The sequence below is a fragment of the Scyliorhinus torazame genome, chromosome 6 (assembly GCF_047496885.1).
Source record: "Scyliorhinus torazame isolate Kashiwa2021f chromosome 6, sScyTor2.1, whole genome shotgun sequence".
Taxonomy (NCBI): Eukaryota; Metazoa; Chordata; class Chondrichthyes; order Carcharhiniformes; family Scyliorhinidae; genus Scyliorhinus; species Scyliorhinus torazame.
Genome location: NC_092712.1, coordinates 267419291 through 267438383, shown reverse-complemented (window position 1 = coordinate 267438383; position 19093 = coordinate 267419291). Strand labels below are relative to the sequence as shown.

Genomic DNA, 19093 nt, shown 5'->3' with positions numbered 1-19093 from the left:
AATTTAAATATCGGAGTAGAAAATGGTTCCCTTCATAACGCTTAATTCTGTTTTTGAGCAAGAACCCCAATTAACTCTAGACTTGCTATAGTTTTGAATGATTGCAGCGACTCAGATTCTGAAGCAGTCCATGTCCTGGACAATATCCAGGCTTGGACTGACAAGGGTCAATAACATTCAACTAAGCAATGGCCATCTCCAACAAGAGAGAATCTAACCATCAACCTTGACATTCAATGGCATTACATCGCTGAACCCCCTCTATCTATATCCTGGGGTTACCATTGAGCAGAAACTGAACTGGACCAGTCATATAAATACTGTGGTTAAAAGAGGTCAGAGGCTAGGAATCCTGTAGAGAACACACCTCCTGACTCCCCAAAGTCAACCCACCATCTACAAGGCACAAGTCAGGAGTTTGATGGAATAATGTCCACTTGCCTAGATAAGTGCAGCTCCAACAACACTCAAGAAGCTCATCATCATATAGGTCAAAGCAGTCCGTTCGATTGCCACCCCATCCACAAACAATCACTCCTTCACCGCAGATGTACAGTGACAGCAGTGTGTACCATCTACAAGATGCACTGCGGGAACTTACCAAGGATCCTCCGACAGCACCTTCCAAACCCATGACTGCTACCAATTAGAAGGACAAGGGCAGCAGGCACCATGGGAACATCATCACCTGGAGGATCCCCTCCAAGCCACACAACCATCCGGACATACTTTGCTGTTTCTTCAAACTTTCTAACAGCACGGAATGTACCTACACCAAAGGGACTGCAGCGGTTCAAGAAGGTATCTTCTCAATGGCATGACAATTAGGGATGGCAATAAAGGCTGGCCTAAATGAATTAAAAAAGGTTATGTTGACTTTTACAAGTTCAACCTCAGTTGGGCCCCACATTTTAGGAAGGGTGTGAAGGCATTGGAGAGAGTCCAGAAAAGATTCACTAGAATGGTTCCAGAGACGTGGAACTATCCCCAGGACTTCAGTTATGATGATGGACTGGAGGGGCTATTACTGTTGGATTTAGAAAAGTGATGGAGGAGATCTGATTGCGGTACTAAAAATCATGAGGGATCTGGACAGAGAAGATATGGAGAAATTATTTCCACTCTTAAAAGGATTAAGAAAGAGAAAAAACAAATTTAAAGCGGTAAAGGAAGCAAAGGTGTTGAGGAAAATGCTTTTCATGCAGTGAGTGGTTTCAGGACTGGATTGCACTGCCTGGATGTGCAGCGGAGGCATGTTCACTTGAAGTATTCAAAAGGGAATTAAACAAGCGAAAAGGAAATATCTGTAGGGTTATGAGAAGGTGGAAGAATGGCACTGAGTGAATTGTTCATTTGGAGAGCCCGTGTAGGCACAATGAGCCGGAAGGCCTCCTCCTGCACTGTAATAATCTTTTCCCCATAAACATCAATGGTGGCACATTGTCCCGAACTTGCATTGGTGGACTATATTAATCTCTTTTTTTGAAGGTGGGTATTAAAAAAAGGGTCAGGGTCTCCTTCAAACGAGGCACCACTGGCATCAGTTGTGATCAGTTTCACTACTCGTAGAAAGGGATTTTTAAAAATTGTATTCTTGAAAGATACTGATTTGACACTGGTGGTGTAACCCATTCTAATTTCATTTCCATCTTTCGTGAATTAATGACTTCCTCAATAAGGCTGTGGTTCTCTAACACACTCCAAATCTGCAATCCTGCTGAGCCCCAAAAATAAATTAGACGATTCACAAAACAAAACACATTTACAGGTAGACTGAGTTTTATTGAACAGAAAAAGTGTAAAATGCCTACAATGCCTCCCCACACTGCATTCTTTGGGCATGTTTTACACCCAATGAATGTATGAACAAGATTGCCAAAATTGCTAGCAATGCACTTCTCAACACTTGGACAGACACCACAGGTCCGGTGGTGACGGCGGCACTGAGGATCTGGGGGCAGTGGAGGAGACACAGGGGAGAGGAGGGGGCCTCGGTGTGGACCCCGATACGGAATAACCACAGATTTTCTCCGGGTAGGGTGGATGGGGGTACTAAGGCTGGTATAGGGCAGGTATTAGGAGGATGGGGGACCTGTTTATAGACGGGGTTTTCCCCAGCATGCATGCGCTGGAGGAGAGGTTCGGCCTGTCCCCGGGGAATGCGTTCAGGTACATTCAGGTTCGGGACTTCCTTAGAAAACAGGTGGGGACATTCCCGCGGCTGCCCCCACATAGGATCCAGGATAGGGTGGTGCCTGGCGTCTGGGTAGGGGAGGGGAAGGTGTCGGACATATATCAGGAGCTGCAGGAGGTAGAGGAAGCCTCAGTGGGGGAGTTGAAGGATAAGTGGGAGGAGGAGCTGGGCGAGGAGCTGGATGAGGGCCTGTGGGCCGATGCCCTGGGCAGGGTGAACTCCCCCTCATCATGTGCTAGGCTCGGATTAATCCAGTTTAAGCTGGTGCATCGGGCGCATTCAATGGCGGCAAGAATGAGTAGGTTTTTTGGGGTGGAGGACAGGTGCCTGAGGTGTGCAGGGAGTCCGGCGAATCACGCCCATATGTTTTGGGCATGCCCGACGCTTCAAGGATTCTGGCAAGGGTTTTTGCAAGGGTGTGTCTAGGGTTTTGGACGCTCGGATGAAGGCGAGTCCAACAGTAGCGATATTTGGGGTGGCGGAGGATCCGGGAGTGCAGGAAGCGAAAGAGGCCGAGGTACTGGCCTTTGCCTCCCTAGTAGCCCGGAGACGAATTTTGTGAATGTGGAGGGACTCAAAAACCCCGAGTGTGGAGACCTGGGTTAGCGATACGGTGGGGTTCCTTAGCCTGGAACAAATAAAGTTCGCCTTGAGAGGGTCCTTGATGGGGTTCTCCCGCCGGTGGCAACCTTTTCCTTGACTTTCTAGGGGAGCAGTAAGTGTAAGTGTCAGCAGCAGCAGCATCCTGGGCCCCGGGGGGGGGGGGGGGGGGGGGGGGGGTGGGGGGAGTGTACTGTTGATATAATGGGAGTTGGGCATGGAGACAAAACCCACCTTGTTCTGTTTTTAAAAAAAAAATCTGTTTTGTAATTAGTTTTATTGTAAGCTTTGGGCTATGCTTAGTTATTTTTTAATTACTATCTGTATTTCTATTTTTGTTATGTAAAAACGCTGATTGGAAAAACTTTAATAAAGCATTTATTTTTAAAAACACGGACAGATTAATAGTGAATACGCACAACAGCAATTTGTTTCCTTGTGTTGAATCAGAACTTTTAAAAAAAAATATATATATTTATTAAAGTTTTTAACACAGTTTTTCTCCCTTACAAACAATAACGCCCCCCACCCCCGTAACAAAAAACAAGAAACGAGAAATCGCGCGGAGCAAGATATATACATGGCAAAATAGTATATTTACACAGCTTTGTACACTGGCTCTCTCCCGTACGTGCCAGTTTCCCCGACTCTTCATGTTATCTCTTGCTCATCCACCCCCCCAGGCAGCTCCCCCCCCCCCCCCCCCCCCCCCCCCCCGTCCCCGTCCCCCGTCCCCGTCCCCCCCAGGTTGCTGCTGCTGCTGACCGACCTTCCTCTAACGCTCCACGAGATAGTCTAGGAACGGTTGCCACCGCCTGTAGAACCCCTGTGCAGACCCTCTCAAGGCGAACTTATCCTCTCCAACGTTATGAACCCAGCCATATCGTTTATCCAGGCCTCCACGCTGGGGGCTTCGCCTCCTTCCACATTAGCAAGATCCTTCACCGGGCTACCAGGGACGCAAAGGCCAGAATACCGGCCTCTTTCGCCTCCTGCACTCCCGGTTCATCCACTACTCCAAATATTGCTAGCCCCCAGCTTGGCTTGACCCGGACTTTCACCACCTGAGATATTGCTCCCGCCACTCCTCTCCAGAACCCCTCCAGTGCCGGGCATGACCAAAACATATGGACATGGTTCGCCGGGCTCCCTGAGCACCTTCCACATCTGTCCGCCCCCATGAAGTGAGCTCTGTGAACCACCTTAAATTGTATCAGGCTGAGCCTGGCACACGAGGAGGAATTAACCCTACCTAGGGCATCCGCCCACAGACCTTCCTCGATCTCCTCCCCCAGCTCCTCCTCCCATTTACCCTTCAACTCTTCTACCAGCGCTTTCCCCTCTTCTTTCATCTCCTGGTGTATTGCCGACACCTTGCCCTCCCTGACCCATGCACCCGAGATCACCCTGTCTTGAAATCAGAACTTTTGACACCAAAACATCACTTTATGGCGGTCACTACACCAGAAATTTGCAGCGACCCCAATATAGAGTACATCATTGGCAACTGACAATTTTATGTTGCCTGACTGTCAGTTTACTTTTTATTCATGGCAACTCAATCGATAGATATCACCCCCATTATGATTTACTGTGTTATAACAAATTATTTATGTCCAAAAGCGACGCAGTTAAACAAATCTTCATTTAAGTGAGAGTTCCATTACTTACTTGATCCCACAGATGTGCATCACAGTCAGCACCACGACAGCTTTTAGCAGGAACAGGATTAGAAAATCCACCATCTCTGCGAGGAACCGATGCATCAGGGATGGAATAGTATATTCACGCCCTTTAGACACAAAAATAATGCTGATTATTGACAGCGTAGATATACTGTTAATTTTATAAAGAGGAAACATCACCCTGAAATTGAATATGCTTCTCCTGTCGATTTGTGGACTAGTGTCGATATTTAGATAATGTGGAGTTGTGTTTAACATTGACTTTCCCTTTGAAGTCCCTGTTTGTGTACTTTCCACGTGTAAGTGCTCAATCTCAACAATCTGGGTCATTCCAACTCCCTGCCAATGCCATAGGTCAACTGTTGCTGCTTTAAATTTCTGGCTCAACTTCCGGTTGCGGCTATGCAGAGCTAAGTCGCACATTCGGCAACTCCCGCTAAAAAGGGAGCTTTGGGCTCTTTTCAGGGCCCCCAACAACATTTTCTCGACGTTTCCCGGTGTGGGAAGGAGATTGCAATAGTTCCCCGACAGTGTATGGCTTGGACCAGGAGCGGGGCGACTAAAAAAAAGTGGTGGAGAACCCAAAGAAGTTGGGTACAATCGGGCGAAGGCGGTGCTGCACAGAAAGGGGGTGAAGTTTGGCATGCTGCAGCCGGCGTGACTGTGGGTCACCTACAAGGACCGGCACCATTATTTTGAGTCTCCCGAGGAGGCGTGTGCCTTTGTCCTGGCCAAGAAGCTGGACACAAACTGAGGGTCAGGATGAGTGTCCGGGAATTGCTGTTGGGGTGTTACATTTTGAGGGGGGGTTCTTTGCTCTTATTTCTTTTTCGTTCGGTGAGGGTGGTTAGGGTGGGTTGGGCACTGTTTTGGTTGGGTCTTGTCGGGTGGGCTCTTGGAGGGGGGTAAGTAAATGGAGTAGGGGTGGATGGCCGGTAGGTCGTGATGGGGCCCCGCGGGGAAGGCCCGAGTCGGGGGTAAGGGGACTGGGCCTGTAAAAGGAGCGGTGACAGAGGTGGTGGGGCCGGGCAGGTGGAAAGCACGGGCTTTTTCCCACGCTGAAGGCTGGAGGGGGCGGGGCCGGGGAAGCGAGGGTTGTTTCCCGTGCTTGGGATGGAAGGGGGGAGGCGGAGAGCCAGTGGATGGGTAATGGAGGAGGAGGGTATGTCCCACAATGGGAGGAGTCTAAGGAGAGGCGGGAGTAGCCGGGGTCAGCAGACTTGCGGGAGTGCAATGGGGGGAGTAAAGCAGCTAGGCGGGGTCCTAGCTGGGGGGGGTTTGCTGCTGCTATGGTCAAGGGGGAGCTGGAGCGAGTAGAGGGGATTGGGACGGGGGTGTCTGCCGCCGTGGGGAACGGGCCAGGCTTGGGGTGCGGGCGCGTGGCTGGCCAAGGAGGAGTTATGGCAAGTCGGTGGGGGAGGGGGGCAGGTAGCCTCCTGATCCGGCTGATAACCTGGAATGTAAGGGGACTGAACGGGCCGGTCAAGCGGGCTCGGGTGTTCGCGCACCTGAAGGGGCTGAAGGCAAATGTGGTCATGCTCCAGGAGACACACCTGAAGCTGGTAGACCAGGTAGGATTGAGGAAAGGGTGGGTAGGTCAGGTGTTTCATTCGGGGCTGGGTGCCAAAAATCGGGGGATGGCGATCTTGGTGGGAAAGAGTGGTGTCGTTCGAGGCGTCGAGCATTGTGACAGACAACGGCGGCAGGTACGTAATGGTAAGTGGTAACCTGCAAGAGGGTGGTGCTGGTCAATGTGTATGCCCCAAACTGGGACGATGCGGGTTTTATGCAGCGCATGTTGGGTCGGATTAGGGCGCTGATAGCGAGAGTAGAGGATACCGAGTACTCAGCGATAGCCATTTCGGATCACGTCCCGCATTGGGTAGACCCTAGAGCTGAGGGAGAAGAGGGACCAGCGCCCGTTGTGGCGCTTGGAGGCGGGGTTGTTGGCGGACGAGGAGGTGAGCGAGCGGGTCCGAGGAAGCATAGAGAGATACCTGGAGGCCAACGATAACGGGGAGGTCCGAGTGGGGATGGTATGGGAGGCGCTGAAGGCGGTAGTTAGGGAGAGCTGATCTCCATTAGGGCCCACAAGGAGAGGAGAGAGTCGAGGAGAGGGAGAGGCTGGTGGGGGAGATGGTGAGGTAAGACAGGAGGTATGCGGAGGTGCCCGAGGAGGGACTGTTGAGGAAGAGGCGTAGCCTCCAGGCCGAATATGACCACCAGGAAGACAGAGGTGCAGTGGAGGAAGGCCCAGGGGGCGATTTATGAGTATGGGGAAAAGGCAAGTCGGATGCTGGCGCATCAGCTTCAGAAGCGGGACGCAGCTAGGGAGATCGGGGGAGTTAAGGATAGGGGAGGGAGTGTGGTGCGGAGTGGGGTTGGCATCAATGGGGTCTTCAGGGACTTTTATGAGGAATTGTATTGGTCCGAGCCGCCACTGGAGGGAGGAGGGATGGGCCGCTTTCTGGACCAATTGAGGTTTCCGAAGGTGGAGGAGGGACTGGTGGCGGGATTGGGGGCGGCGATTGGGCTGGAGGAGCTGGGCAAAGGGATAGGGGACATGCAGGTGGGGGAAGGGACCGGGGCCGGACAGTTTCCCGGTCGAATTCTACAAGAAATATGTGGACCTGTTGGGCCCGTTGCTAGTTAGGACCTTCAATGAGGCAAGGTGGGGGGGGGGGGGGGGGGCTTGGCCCCCGACGATGTCCCGGGCACTGATCTCCTTGATCCTGAAGCAGGACAAGGATCCCCTGCAGTGTGGGTCTTACAGGCCAATTTTGTTGTTAAATGTAGATGCCAAGGTGCTGGCGAAGGCCTTAGCCACGAGAATTGAGATTGTGTGCCGCAGGTGATCCACGAAGACCAGACGGGGTTTGTGAAGAGGAGGCAGTTGAACACGAATGTGCGGAGGCTCCTGAACGTTATGATGCTGGCGAGGGAGGGAGAGGCGGAGATAGTGGTGGTGATGGACGCCGAGAAGGCCTTTGATAGGGTAGAGTGGGGGTACTTGTGGGAGGTGCTGAAGAGGTTCGGGTTTGGGGAGGCGTTTGTCAGGTGGGTTAGGCTGTTGTACGAGGTCCCAATGGCGAGTGTGGCCACGAACAAGAGGAGGTCTGAGTACTTTTGGTTGCATCGAGGGACGAGGCAGGGGTGTCCCCTGTCCCCCCTGCTCTTCGCACTAGCGATTGAACCCCTGGCTATGGCACTGAGGGAGTCGAGGAACTGGAGGGGGTTGGTGCGGGGTGGGGAGGAGCATAGGGTGTCGCTCTATGCGGACGATTTGCTGCTATATGTGGCGGACCCGGTGGGGGGGAATGCCGGAGGTAATGAGGATCCTCAGGGAGTTCGGGGATTTCTCAGGGTACAAGCTCAACATGGGGAAGAGCGAGTTGTTCGTGGTTCGCCCAGGGGACCAGGAGAGGGGGATTGGCGAGCTCCCACTAAAAAGGGCAGAGAGTAGCTTCAGGTATTTGGGGGTCCAGGTGGTCAGGAGCTGGGGGGCCCAGCATAGACTTAATTTCACGAGGCCGGTGGAAGCAAATGGAGGAGGAGTTCCGCTGACCCTGGCGGGTAGGGTGCAGTCAGTTAAGATGACGGTGCTCCCAAGGTTTTTGTTCCTGTTCCAGTGCCTCCCCATATTTATCCCGAAGGCCTTCTTTAGACGGGTCAACAGGAGCACAACGGGGTTTGTGTGGGCGCGAGGGACTCAGAGGGTGAGAAGGGTGTTCCTGGAGCAGAGTAGGGATGGGGGGGGGGGGGAGGAGAGCTGGCACTGCCCAACCTCTGTGGGTATTACTGGGCCGCCAATGCGGTGATGATGCGCAAGTGGGTGATGGAGGGGGAGGGGGCTGCATGGAAGAGGCTGGAGGCGGCGTCTTGTGAGGGTACGAGTCTGGAGGCGCTGGCAACGGCGCCGCTGCCGCTCCCTCCAATGAGGTATACCACGAGCCCGGTAGTGGCGGCTACCCTCAAAATCTGGGGGCAGTGGAGGCGGCACAGGGGGGGGGGGGGGGGGGGGGGGGGGAGTTGGGGCCTCGTTGTGGACCCCAATACGGGGGAACCACCAGTTTGTCCCAGGGAAAATAGACGGAGGGTTTTCGGGGTGGCACAGGGCAGGGATAAGGTGGTTGGGGGATCTGTTTGTAGACGGGAAGTTCGCGAGCCTGGGTGAACTGGAGAAGTATGGGCTCCCCCGGGGAACACCTTTAGATATTTACAGGTAAGGGCATTTGCCAGGTGGCAAGTGGTGGAATTTCCGCGGCTGCTGCCAATCACAGTACAGGACAGGGTGCTCTCGGGGGAGGGGGGGGGGGGGATTGGAGTGGGGAAGATCTCGGAAACTTACCAGGTGATGCAGGAGGAGGAGGAGGCCTCGGTGGTGGAGTTGAAAGGTAAGTGGGAGGAGTTGGGCGAGGGGATCGAAGAGGGGACGTGGGCAAATGCCCTAGGGAGGGTGAACTCTTCCTCTTCGTGCGTGAGGCTCAGCCTCATACAGTTTAAGGTGCTGCACAGGTGCACAGGGCTCACAAGACCGGGACAAGGATGAGCAGGTTCTTTGGGGGAAGAGGACAGGTGTGTTAGGTGCTCAGGGAGCCCAGCAAATCACACCCATATGTTCTGGGCATGCCCACGCTGGAGGAATTTTGGAAGGGCGTAGCGAGGACGGTATCGGGGGTGGTAGGATTCAGGGTCAAGCCAGGCTGGGGGCTCACAATATTTAGGGTTGCAGGGGAGCAGGGAGTGCAGGAGGCGAAAGAGGCCAGTATTTTGGCCTTTGAGTCCCTGGTAGCCCGGCGAAGGATTCTTCTTCAGTGTAGGGATGCGATGCCCCCAAACGAGGAATCCTGGATCAACGATATGGCAGGGTTTATTAAATTGGAGAGGGTGAAATTCGCCTTAAGGGGATCGGTACAAGGGTTCTTTAGGCGGGTGGCAACCGTTCTTGGACTTCCTGGCAGAACGGTAGACAATGGTCAGCAGCAGCAGCAACCTGGGGATGGGGGGGGGGGCTCTATTTTATTTTTGTTTATTTACCCTGGGGGATCTGAGGGGGTGGATATATTTGCTATGGTTGCTGTGTGTTAATTCGAGGTGTTAATTAATTATTTATGTATAGGGGGAGGGGGGCACGGGGGTTATTTTACTTTGTTCTGTATTTAATTCTATTAGGTTCCTTTTTCATTCTATTGTTGATATTTTGTGAAAACCCCAATAAAAAATTTTTTTTTTTTTTTTTTTTTTTAAATAAAAAATTTCTGGCTCCAAATCAGAATACCCAAGCACAAAATGTACACATTTTTTCCTATTTTTGGACTTGTAACGAAGTACAACACGCAAAACTTGACAGAGTGTGAGGAGTACATGCTAATGACAAGATGATACTACTTTTCATGACAAGCGCCATGAAGACGAAATAAACAGCAGCACTTTTAAATAGTGGGAAAAAACTGATGTCCAAGTGTAAATCCAGAAGACTATATTAGAATTTGATATTCTCAAAGTGGATAAAAGGAAGGCCTCATTAAAAAATATTTTCTAAGGTATCCCCAGTTTATTACTTCAAAACAAGCTGTGAAATTAGGAGATGATGAAGGTAAATTCAAAATTCAAAAACACTGAAACTTCCTTACTCAAAGGAGTGATAAATGTTTGGATTAATTAATTGCAACCAAGTACTGGAATTGGGAAATTAAGCCGAACGGTCTCCACCTTTTAATTTTCTTGTGGTCTACTGAATATAAACAGGTGTACGCGCATGTACACTCTGATGGCCTCTGGAGACACAGAGGAATAGAGCTGAGCACCAGGTTCCACATAGCGTTTTAAATGTTCCAGCAACCCTGATTCAGCGAGTGACGATTTGTTTCCCACTCTAGCGCGATTACAATGAGAAACAGTTGAGAGAGACAATATTGCCCGAATGCAATCTGAAGGTAATGGAGTACATGACATTTTCTGCAGCATCTTCCAAATGGACATCAAGGGTTGTTGCTAAATGTTTAGGTATAGTTGCGTCAGTTCACTTTTTCCTGCCACAGATAAAGGAATCTGCGTTCAGGACCAACAACATTTACGGCATTGTTGCAATCAAAAATATTTTGTGTGTTTTGTTGAAATTGCAAATCATGAGCTAGCTTGTTAAGTCCACTATTTTATAAGAGTACAGATGTATGCAAATTATAGATTCAAACAGGTCTCCTCAGAGCATCGAACTGTGGTCAATTATTCCAAACAATTATTGCTCATTTGAGCACAAAAACATGTTTTGAATTAATTCTCAGTATTTGGGTGTTGCTGGTAAGGCCAGAATTGTTACCCATGTCTAGTGGCCCTCAAGAAAGTAGTAGTAAGTATTTTTCTGGAACCGCTGCAGTCCATGATGAAGATGCTTTCACAGTGCTGTTTGGCAGGGATTTCCAAGATGAAGGACCGACAATATGTCAAAGTTGGAGAACTTGCAGGTGACAGTCATCCCATCCACCCGTTGGCTGTTCCAAATAAAATATTTACTTTGGCCTACTTTGGGGACCACATATTTGGACAAAGACCAAATACACGTTTTGCAGAATCCCACAATGCAACAACAGATATGTCACAAAGTCTCTCATGCCCATCATTGCCTATAGAATAGATTCAGGTTGAATGTCAAAAGTAAAGTAAACTTGAGCTTTTATATATTCCCACTCTTTGATGAACTTTTAAAAATCGACAATGATCACTTGTTCAGTAATTACCCAAATGTATCTGTTGTGACGTGGTTTTGTTTTGCATCCATACGACACTAGTGGACAGAGGAAGTTATTAAGCAATGATGTGTTGCAACTCTTTAGGTTAGAGATCGGCCAGCAAGTTATAGACGTGAATCACTTCAGTGCTGCAGATAACACACCATTTATCTGCCACTGTACAATTCCATAGCAACAGTCACTATTGGTCTTTCAGAAATATAGATAACTATTCTATAAAATCAGTAAGGAGTACCATTCACACCCAAGAACTCACTGATAAAGGAGCGACACAGTGGGGCCATGCTTAAGTAGACACTCATACAAAAGGTTGCAGCATATTCATGTGATCTCTCTGATAAACTAGCTGATCCCCTGTGGGGATTCCTTATGGTAAATAAGAAGTTATGCTGTACCTTAGACCAAGTAATTCATGACATATTATTATGCAATCACAGCAGTGTTTATGTCTCAATAAACTTTTTCTGATAGATGTAAATAAAGAGATATGAGCAGTCGCAGAGAATAAGGTCCATCGAGCCTGCTCCGCCATTCAAAATGGTAATGGCTGATCTCTGGTTTCAACTCCACTTTCCCACCCACTCCCTATATCCATTGATTCCCTGAGACAGCAACAATTTGTCTAGCTCAGTTTTAAACATATTCAATAATGGAGCACCCACAACCCACTGGGATAGAGAATTCCAAAGAATCACAACCCTGAGTGAAATGTTTCTTTATCTCAGTCCAAAATGATTGCCTGACATCCTTAGACAGTGCCCAGCTTGTGGAAATAACCTCTCCATGTCTACACTGTCAGGTCTCTTCAGAATCTTGTACATTTCAATAAGATCACCTCTCATTCTTCTAAACTTCAGAGAATATTGGACCCAATTACACACCCTCTCATCGTAGGACAACCCTCTCATCTCAGGGTTCAATTTAGGGACCTTTACTGTATCATTGAAAAGGTAAGTATATCCTCCCTTACATATGGAGACAAAAACTTCCTTAATAATAGATACTAGCACCTTCCCAATGACTGATGTCAGGCTAACTACAGATACAGCACCTCAACTCCAGCTATCCGAAAACTGGCGGTGTCTGACAACCAAACCTTTTAAGTAGGTGATGCAAGAATTTGAAGTGTGAGTGAGTGAAAAACATTACTGGCTTGTTGGGGATTTGCTGCATCGGTGTGGTGGCAGGCTGAGCAGTTATCTGTTTCTCGTACCTGTCTTTTCCGGCTTAGTGGTCTGAGCGACCATTGCCCCAAAGGTTTGTGGAGTTGCACATCTCTGCAGTTTCCACCTCCAGTGTTTCTCTCTTGTTCCAGTAACTCAAAGTGAACACAGTTTTTAAGTTGTGGCTTTACCAAAACATTATCCAACTTCAGGGTGGCTGCCTTAAACTTGAATGCTTCAATCTTTATCAAGTTTTCCTTAAATCGGCAAGATCCAAAATAGCTTTATCCCTAGTTGGTTACACATGCTGCTCCAGGAAATCATCACAAAAGTATTCATAGAATTTACAGTGCAGGTGGAGACCATTCAGCCCATCAAGTTTGTACCGGCACTTGGAATGAGCACTCTACTTAAGCCCACGCCTCACCCTATCTCCATAACCCAGTAACCCCACCTAATCTTTTTTGGACACCAAGGGGCAATTTAGCACAGCCAATCCACCTAACCTGCACATCTTTGGACTGTGGGAGGAAACCGGAGCACCTGGAGGAAACCCACACAGACATTGGGAGAACGTGCAAACTCCACAGACAGGTACTCGAGGCTGAAATTGAACCCGTGTCCCTGGAGCTGCGAGGCAGCAGTGCTAACCACTATGCCACCATGCCACATTCTACCAACCCAACTTTCAGACCACCTTTGCCAATTTGACTTGTCCAGTTTAACCCATAATTCATTATATTTTTCTTACAAGCTCGAATTCTTATTTTCTGCCTTGATTTCTTGTTTAATGCTCAGTTCAATGGAACAGCTATTGTTAGGGGCCGTGTAAGATATTCATAGATTATCATAGAATTTACAGTGCAGAAGGAGGCCATTCGGCCCATCGAGTCTGCACCGGCTCTTGGAAAGAGCATCCTACCCAAGGTCAACACCTCCACCCTATCCCCCATAACCCAGTAACCCCACCCAACACTAAGGGCAATTTTGGACACTAAGGGCAATTTATCATAGCCAATCCACCTAACCTGCACATCTTTGGACTGTGGGAGGAAACCGGAGCACCCGGAGGAAACCCACGCACACACGGGGAGGATGTGTAGACTCCGCACAGACAGTGACCCAAGCCGGAATCGAACCTGGGACCCTGGAGCTGTGAAGCAATTGTGCTATCCACAATGCTACCGTGCTGCCCACCTGCATTTTCTGACCCATGCTATTCTTCCACCTGAACTGATCCTACATTCTGATCTTCGGAGCCAAGACGTTTTCTCACTAATATCATTGCGTCATCTTTTACTATCAGGGATCCGCCGCCTCCTCTTCCATTCGATCTGTCTTTTTGAAATGCTGTACCCTGAAATATTTATTTCCAACCCTGATCACCATATAACTAACCATGTCTCCGTAATAATTGTTAGATCTAAAGCATTCTCAACTTGTGCCACTAGCTCATCTAGCTTACTGCAGACACTATGCACATTGAAATGAAGAGCCTCAATTTCATTTTTTTACTATTATCTGCATAAACCTTACTCGCTAAGGCTCTATTACTGTTAAACTCTGTCCCTTCCTCTCCCATTATGTCTGCCTTTACCCATATTGCTGCACTGTTCTAGGTGTCACAATGTTTCGAAATCTCACTACAACTGAACCTTCCCCCCCACCGCCCCCATCCCTGTTAGTTTAAAGTCCTCTGACAGCCTGAGGAAAGCCATCTGTGCTTAAAGCGGAGCAGAGTTTAAGCCAGCTTGCCCCTGAGGGCTCCAAAGTTTAACCACAGGAAATAGGTATATCCTGAGGCAATAAGTGGCTTATTGCTATTGCACTGACCACTGTACATTGCCAACTGTGAAGTTCAGATAAAGATCAGGAGAAACAAGCTGGGAAGTGAATAAGTTTCGTTCCATTGTTTTAACCGATCCCGGTTGAATTGGCTAGTTTTTCCTTGGCAGGTTCCCGATCCTATTCAGTTCTGATTTCCTGCTGTTTTATCAATGTAACAGTTGAGCTAATTGTATTCAACTGCAATAGATTCAAGTGCACAGCTGTGCCAGATGGGCTGCAGCATGGTCAACCAGAATTGCGCAACTAGACATGAAAAATCAAAATGGTAACTTTAACGAGGAGTGTGTAAATGAATATACATAAATTAACCGAGTGGACTGGAAGATAAGAGTATAATGAGGGAAAGGTGAGGTTGTCCAATTTGGTAGGAAGAACAGCAAAGCAGAGTACTATTTAAATGGGGAGACAGCACAATGCTGTGGTACAGAGAAATTTAGGTATCCTTGTGAATCACAAAAGTTAGAATGCAGGTACAGCAGACAAACAGAACATTGGTCTTATTGCAAGAGGGGGGCGAGTATGACAACAGGAAAGTCTTACAACAACTCTGCGTAGCTTTGCTCTTGCTTAAGGAGGGATATACTTTCAGAGGAGACCGTTCAGAGAAGGTTCACCAGGTTGTTTCCTGGGATAAAGGGTTGCCATACAAAGAAATGTTGAACATATACTCATTCGAGAGATGTTCGTATTGAAACATGCTACCCCCACGACTGCAGCGACCAGGTGTGGACGGCGCCGGGGGGAACCCACCGTTTTGGCCTGGTCGCTCGGCCCATCCGGGCCTCAGAATAGCGGGGGTGCCGGAGAATCGGCATTTTGGGTGACTCCGGCGATTCTCCGGCCTGCGAAACTCGACCGGGCCGTTCCCACCGCTTGGGAGAATCGCGGGAGGGCGTCCCCGGAAATGTTGGCTGCCCAGGCGGTTCTCCCAACCGGCGTGGGAGTGGAGAATCGCGCCCCCCTTATTTTGAAGCCCCTTCTGCACTGCAGGGATTCTTATGATCTACCCTAACACAGTCACGGCATCTTAATCATGATTGTTTCAATAAGATCACCTCTCATTCTCCTGAACTCCATGGAGTAGAGATCCAAGCTTTCCTCGGAATACAAAGCTCTCACCCTGGGAAGGAGCTATGCTCCGAAAGCTCGTGATTCCAAAGAAATGTTGGACTTTAACCTGGTGTTAAGACTTCTTACTGTGCCACCCCTGAGGGAAGTGGAGGCTGGGCTATTTAATATACTCAAGGCTGAGTTTGACAGATTTACAGGGGAGTCACGGGTTGTGGCGGATGTGCAGGCAAGAGAGGGGGTCACAAGCCGACCTCAAACCCAATAGTGCAGCAGATTTGAGGGGCCGAAGGGCCGACTCCTGCTCCCATTACGCTCTAATCCACCTCCCGCCGGCGAGGGGACGGGCACGACGCCGACTGCAGAAGTGTTTTGATGGAATATAAAGTGCGTGTGGCCTTTCCGCCAGCTGGTTTGGCCGGAGCCAGTCTTTCTGAAGCCGGCCCGGGGACTGCGGATCCCAGGAGCTTGCAGACCCTGCCCCTCCCGCCGCATTAACAGCCGTGTCTTACCTCTGGGGTGCACGTTCCCCGCCGCCTGCTGCTGCTGGGCATTGGAGGCCGTCAGCCGGACACCGCCCCCCGAAGCCGTGGTCAGCTCCTGCCGCGGAGGGTGCCCGCCACCCGGGGTCTGCGCCACCCCGAAGTAGGGAGGGTAAAGCGGGAAGGGGCTGTAGGCGCCGGGCAGGGGGGCGGCGGCGGCGGCCTCGTCCTGCCGCGGCCCCCCGCCGCTCCCTCCCCCGGGGAAGGGGCAATAGGGGGGGAGCGGCGCCATCATCATCATCCAGCTCTGCCACTGCGCGTAGCTGTAATACTGCCACAGCCACTCCTGCACCTTCCTGCAATATTCCCCAGCGCCGGCGGTCCCAGGGGCTGCCTGGCTTCTCGCAGCCGGCCCGCGGGCAGGGGAGCCCGATGCAGCCCTGCCTCCGCCGCTCTCCGCCATTGTTAGCGATCGGAGCCCCGGGACGGGAACGGCCCACTGCAACTGCACTGACAGAAGGACAGGGGAGGGGGGGGTTAGAGAGAATGGCGTCAATTCATTTTTAAAAGGATGTCAAAAATCAACCCCCGTTATGATCAAGTACTAGTCAACTATTGTTTAGACGTCGCAGTGTCTGCGGAGCTGAGGAAATCGGCAGGAAAATTGGGACATTTGAAAATGTCGCTCCCCCACCCCTGCTCCGGAATGGACGCGTTCGCCTGTGGATGACGTAGTGTACTTTTGGGGGGGGGGGGAGGGCGGAGAGTATAGCGTCAGAGCCGCGAGCGTGTGGGCAGGGCGAGCGCGCTTGCTGTCAATCAACTGCAGCTACTCTGCTTGGGGATGGAGGGCTCAGACCTTGATCTTCCCCCCCCCCCCCCCCCCCCCCACAGTAAATTAAACATACAAAAAAAACCATATTTCTCTGTCTCTCTTGTTGCTAACTTTCCGGTTGGTTCAATTGCTCTGTTTCATTACCTTTGCTCTCGACAGCCACGAGGTTCAAGTCCAAATAATGATCAATAACTCAATACACCGATTAGTAAGATTCAAATCAAAGTACATTTATTACACACAGTAATCGCTACTCATGCACAAATTCTACGTCTAAGCTACTTCTACAACTAACAGGCCTGTACTTAAGTTCGGACTGGCCCACCAGGTCAGGGGAACAAATGGCCTTTCGTTCGCGTTCTGAGTCTGCGGGATTCGAAGTTGGTACGGATTGGTAGCTAGGAGCGCCTATCTCGTAGCGAGCGTTCAATTAAGACTTACTTCTTTCGGTGGTCACTGCACCGGTCACGGTCAAGGTTGGTTCGCGTTGCTGGGTGACCCAGCACGGTAGCATAGCGGTTAGCGCAATTGCTTCACAGCTCCAGGGTCCCAGGTTCGATTCCCGGCTGGGTCACTGTCTGTGCGGAGTCTGCACGTTCTCCCCGTGTGTGCGTGGGTTTCCTCCGGATGCTCCGGTTTCCTCCCACAGTCCAAAGATGTGCAGGTTAGGTGGATTGGCCATGCTAAATTGCCCTTAGTGTCCAAAATTGCCCTTAGCGTTGGTTGAGTGGGGTTACTGGGTTATGGGGATAGGGTGGTGTGGGATTGGGTAGGGTGCTCTTTCCAAGAGCCGGTGCAGACTCGATGGGCCGAATGGCCTCCTTCTGCACTGTAAATTCTATGAAATCTATGACCCGGGCAGGACAAAGAGAGCGAGTTGAACTTGGGGCTTAACTTTTATAGTCCCCAGGGGCTTCCCGCCTTTCGGGGTGGACCCTGTACCTGGTTCTAGGTGATTGGACTTTGTTCTAATCGCTTGGTTCGATTTCTCCAATACTGGAGCGGTTCCCTGATCGGCGGGCGGTCTTGAGGTGTTCGTTAACCACTTTTGTGTTGGCTCCTGCTGGTGCTGGGGAGTCTGGCTTAGTTTTGAGTGTCCCAAATGTTGCCATTGTTCCCGGGGATTGCTCATCAGTATGTAGATGGCTGCTACATTGTTATGCTGATGGTCGCTGGTATCGATGCTGTCTGGGCTTTTGCAGAGTTAAATACGCAGCAAACCTGCACCTGCTGGTTTCTGCCTGTGTTGGCTGACTTCCCATCAGCCTTTGCCATTCGCCATTTTAAATCGGGAGTTGGCCAATTTAGGTGGCTACACTCTCTATACATATATATATATGTAGGTCTGAAATGCTATGTCTTTGCAGAGCTGATAAGACATTAAGAACGAGGCTGGTTGCACACATTTAAAAATCAGGAGCTGATTTTATTAATAAGACTGGGGTGGGTCAATATGGATCATTTTAAAAAACAAGATTAGACTGTGTCGATTGATGCAGCCAACCATTTTTTGCGACTTTCATTTATTCTGTATTAATTTCTAGGTCAATAAACCATTGATAATAATAATCACTTATTGTCACAAGCAGGCTTTAAATGAAGTTATTGTGAAAAGCCTCTCGTCGCCACATTCCGACGCCTGTTCGGGGAGGCCGGTACGGGAATTGAACCCACGCTACTGGCCTTGTTCTGCATTACAAGCCAGCTGTTTAGCCCACTGTGCTAAACCAGCCCAGTTTATTTCTACTAGCCTTTATAACAGTAATGGATCCAGGGCCTTCATAGAATCCCCACAGTGCAGAAGGAGGTCATTTGGCCCAAGCCTGCACGGGTCCTCTGAAAGAGCACTCTACCTAGGCCCGCTCTCCCCATAACCCCATAAACATCTTTGGACACCAAGGGGTAATTTAGCATGACCAGCCCACCTAACCCACACATGTTTGGACTGTGAGAGGAAACTGGAGGAAACCCACACAGACGGGGAGGACATGCAAACTCCACACAGTTACCCAAGGCTGGAATCAAACCCGGGTTCCTGGGCTCAGGCAGCAGTGCTAACCACTGTGCCACCGTGCTGCCCTCCACCAACCCTATGAAAGAGCACCCCAACTAGACCCACTCCCTCGCCCAATCCCCATAACCCCGTAGCACCACCTAGCCTGCACATCCTTGGACACTAAGGACCAATTGTATCATGGCCAATCCACCTAACCTGCACATCTTGCACTTGTTGTTACAGGATGGCTACTTGCATTATCATAGCTTGGTGTGACTTCTGGAAAGAGAATAAGATGTACTTCCTTGAATCTGTTCTATCTATCCCAACACATTCCTCTCTGTAAACTTAAGCCTTGCAAAATTTGCTGCCCATATCCCAACTCACATCAAGTCCCATTCACCCACCACCCCTGTGCCCAATGACCTACACTGTCTCACGGCCAACCAATGCCTTGATTTTAAATTCTCACT

General features: G+C 49.9%; 1 protein-coding gene across 1 annotated transcript in view; it reads right to left on the bottom strand.

Annotated features, from left to right (window-relative positions):
* The window catches only part of LOC140425419 (protein FAM8A1-like), a 33196-nt gene extending 16736 nt beyond the window's left edge, over window positions 1-16460 (bottom strand). The window contains exons 1-2 of the mRNA XM_072509678.1: window positions 15820-16460; window positions 4466-4586 (exon numbers count right to left, since the gene is read on the bottom strand). Coding sequence (XP_072365779.1) covers window positions 4466-4586; window positions 15820-16252 — 554 coding nt within the window. The 5' untranslated portion in view covers window positions 16253-16460. The remainder of the gene's footprint in view (window positions 1-4465; window positions 4587-15819) is intronic.
* Between the last annotated feature and the right edge of the window lie 2633 nt (window positions 16461-19093).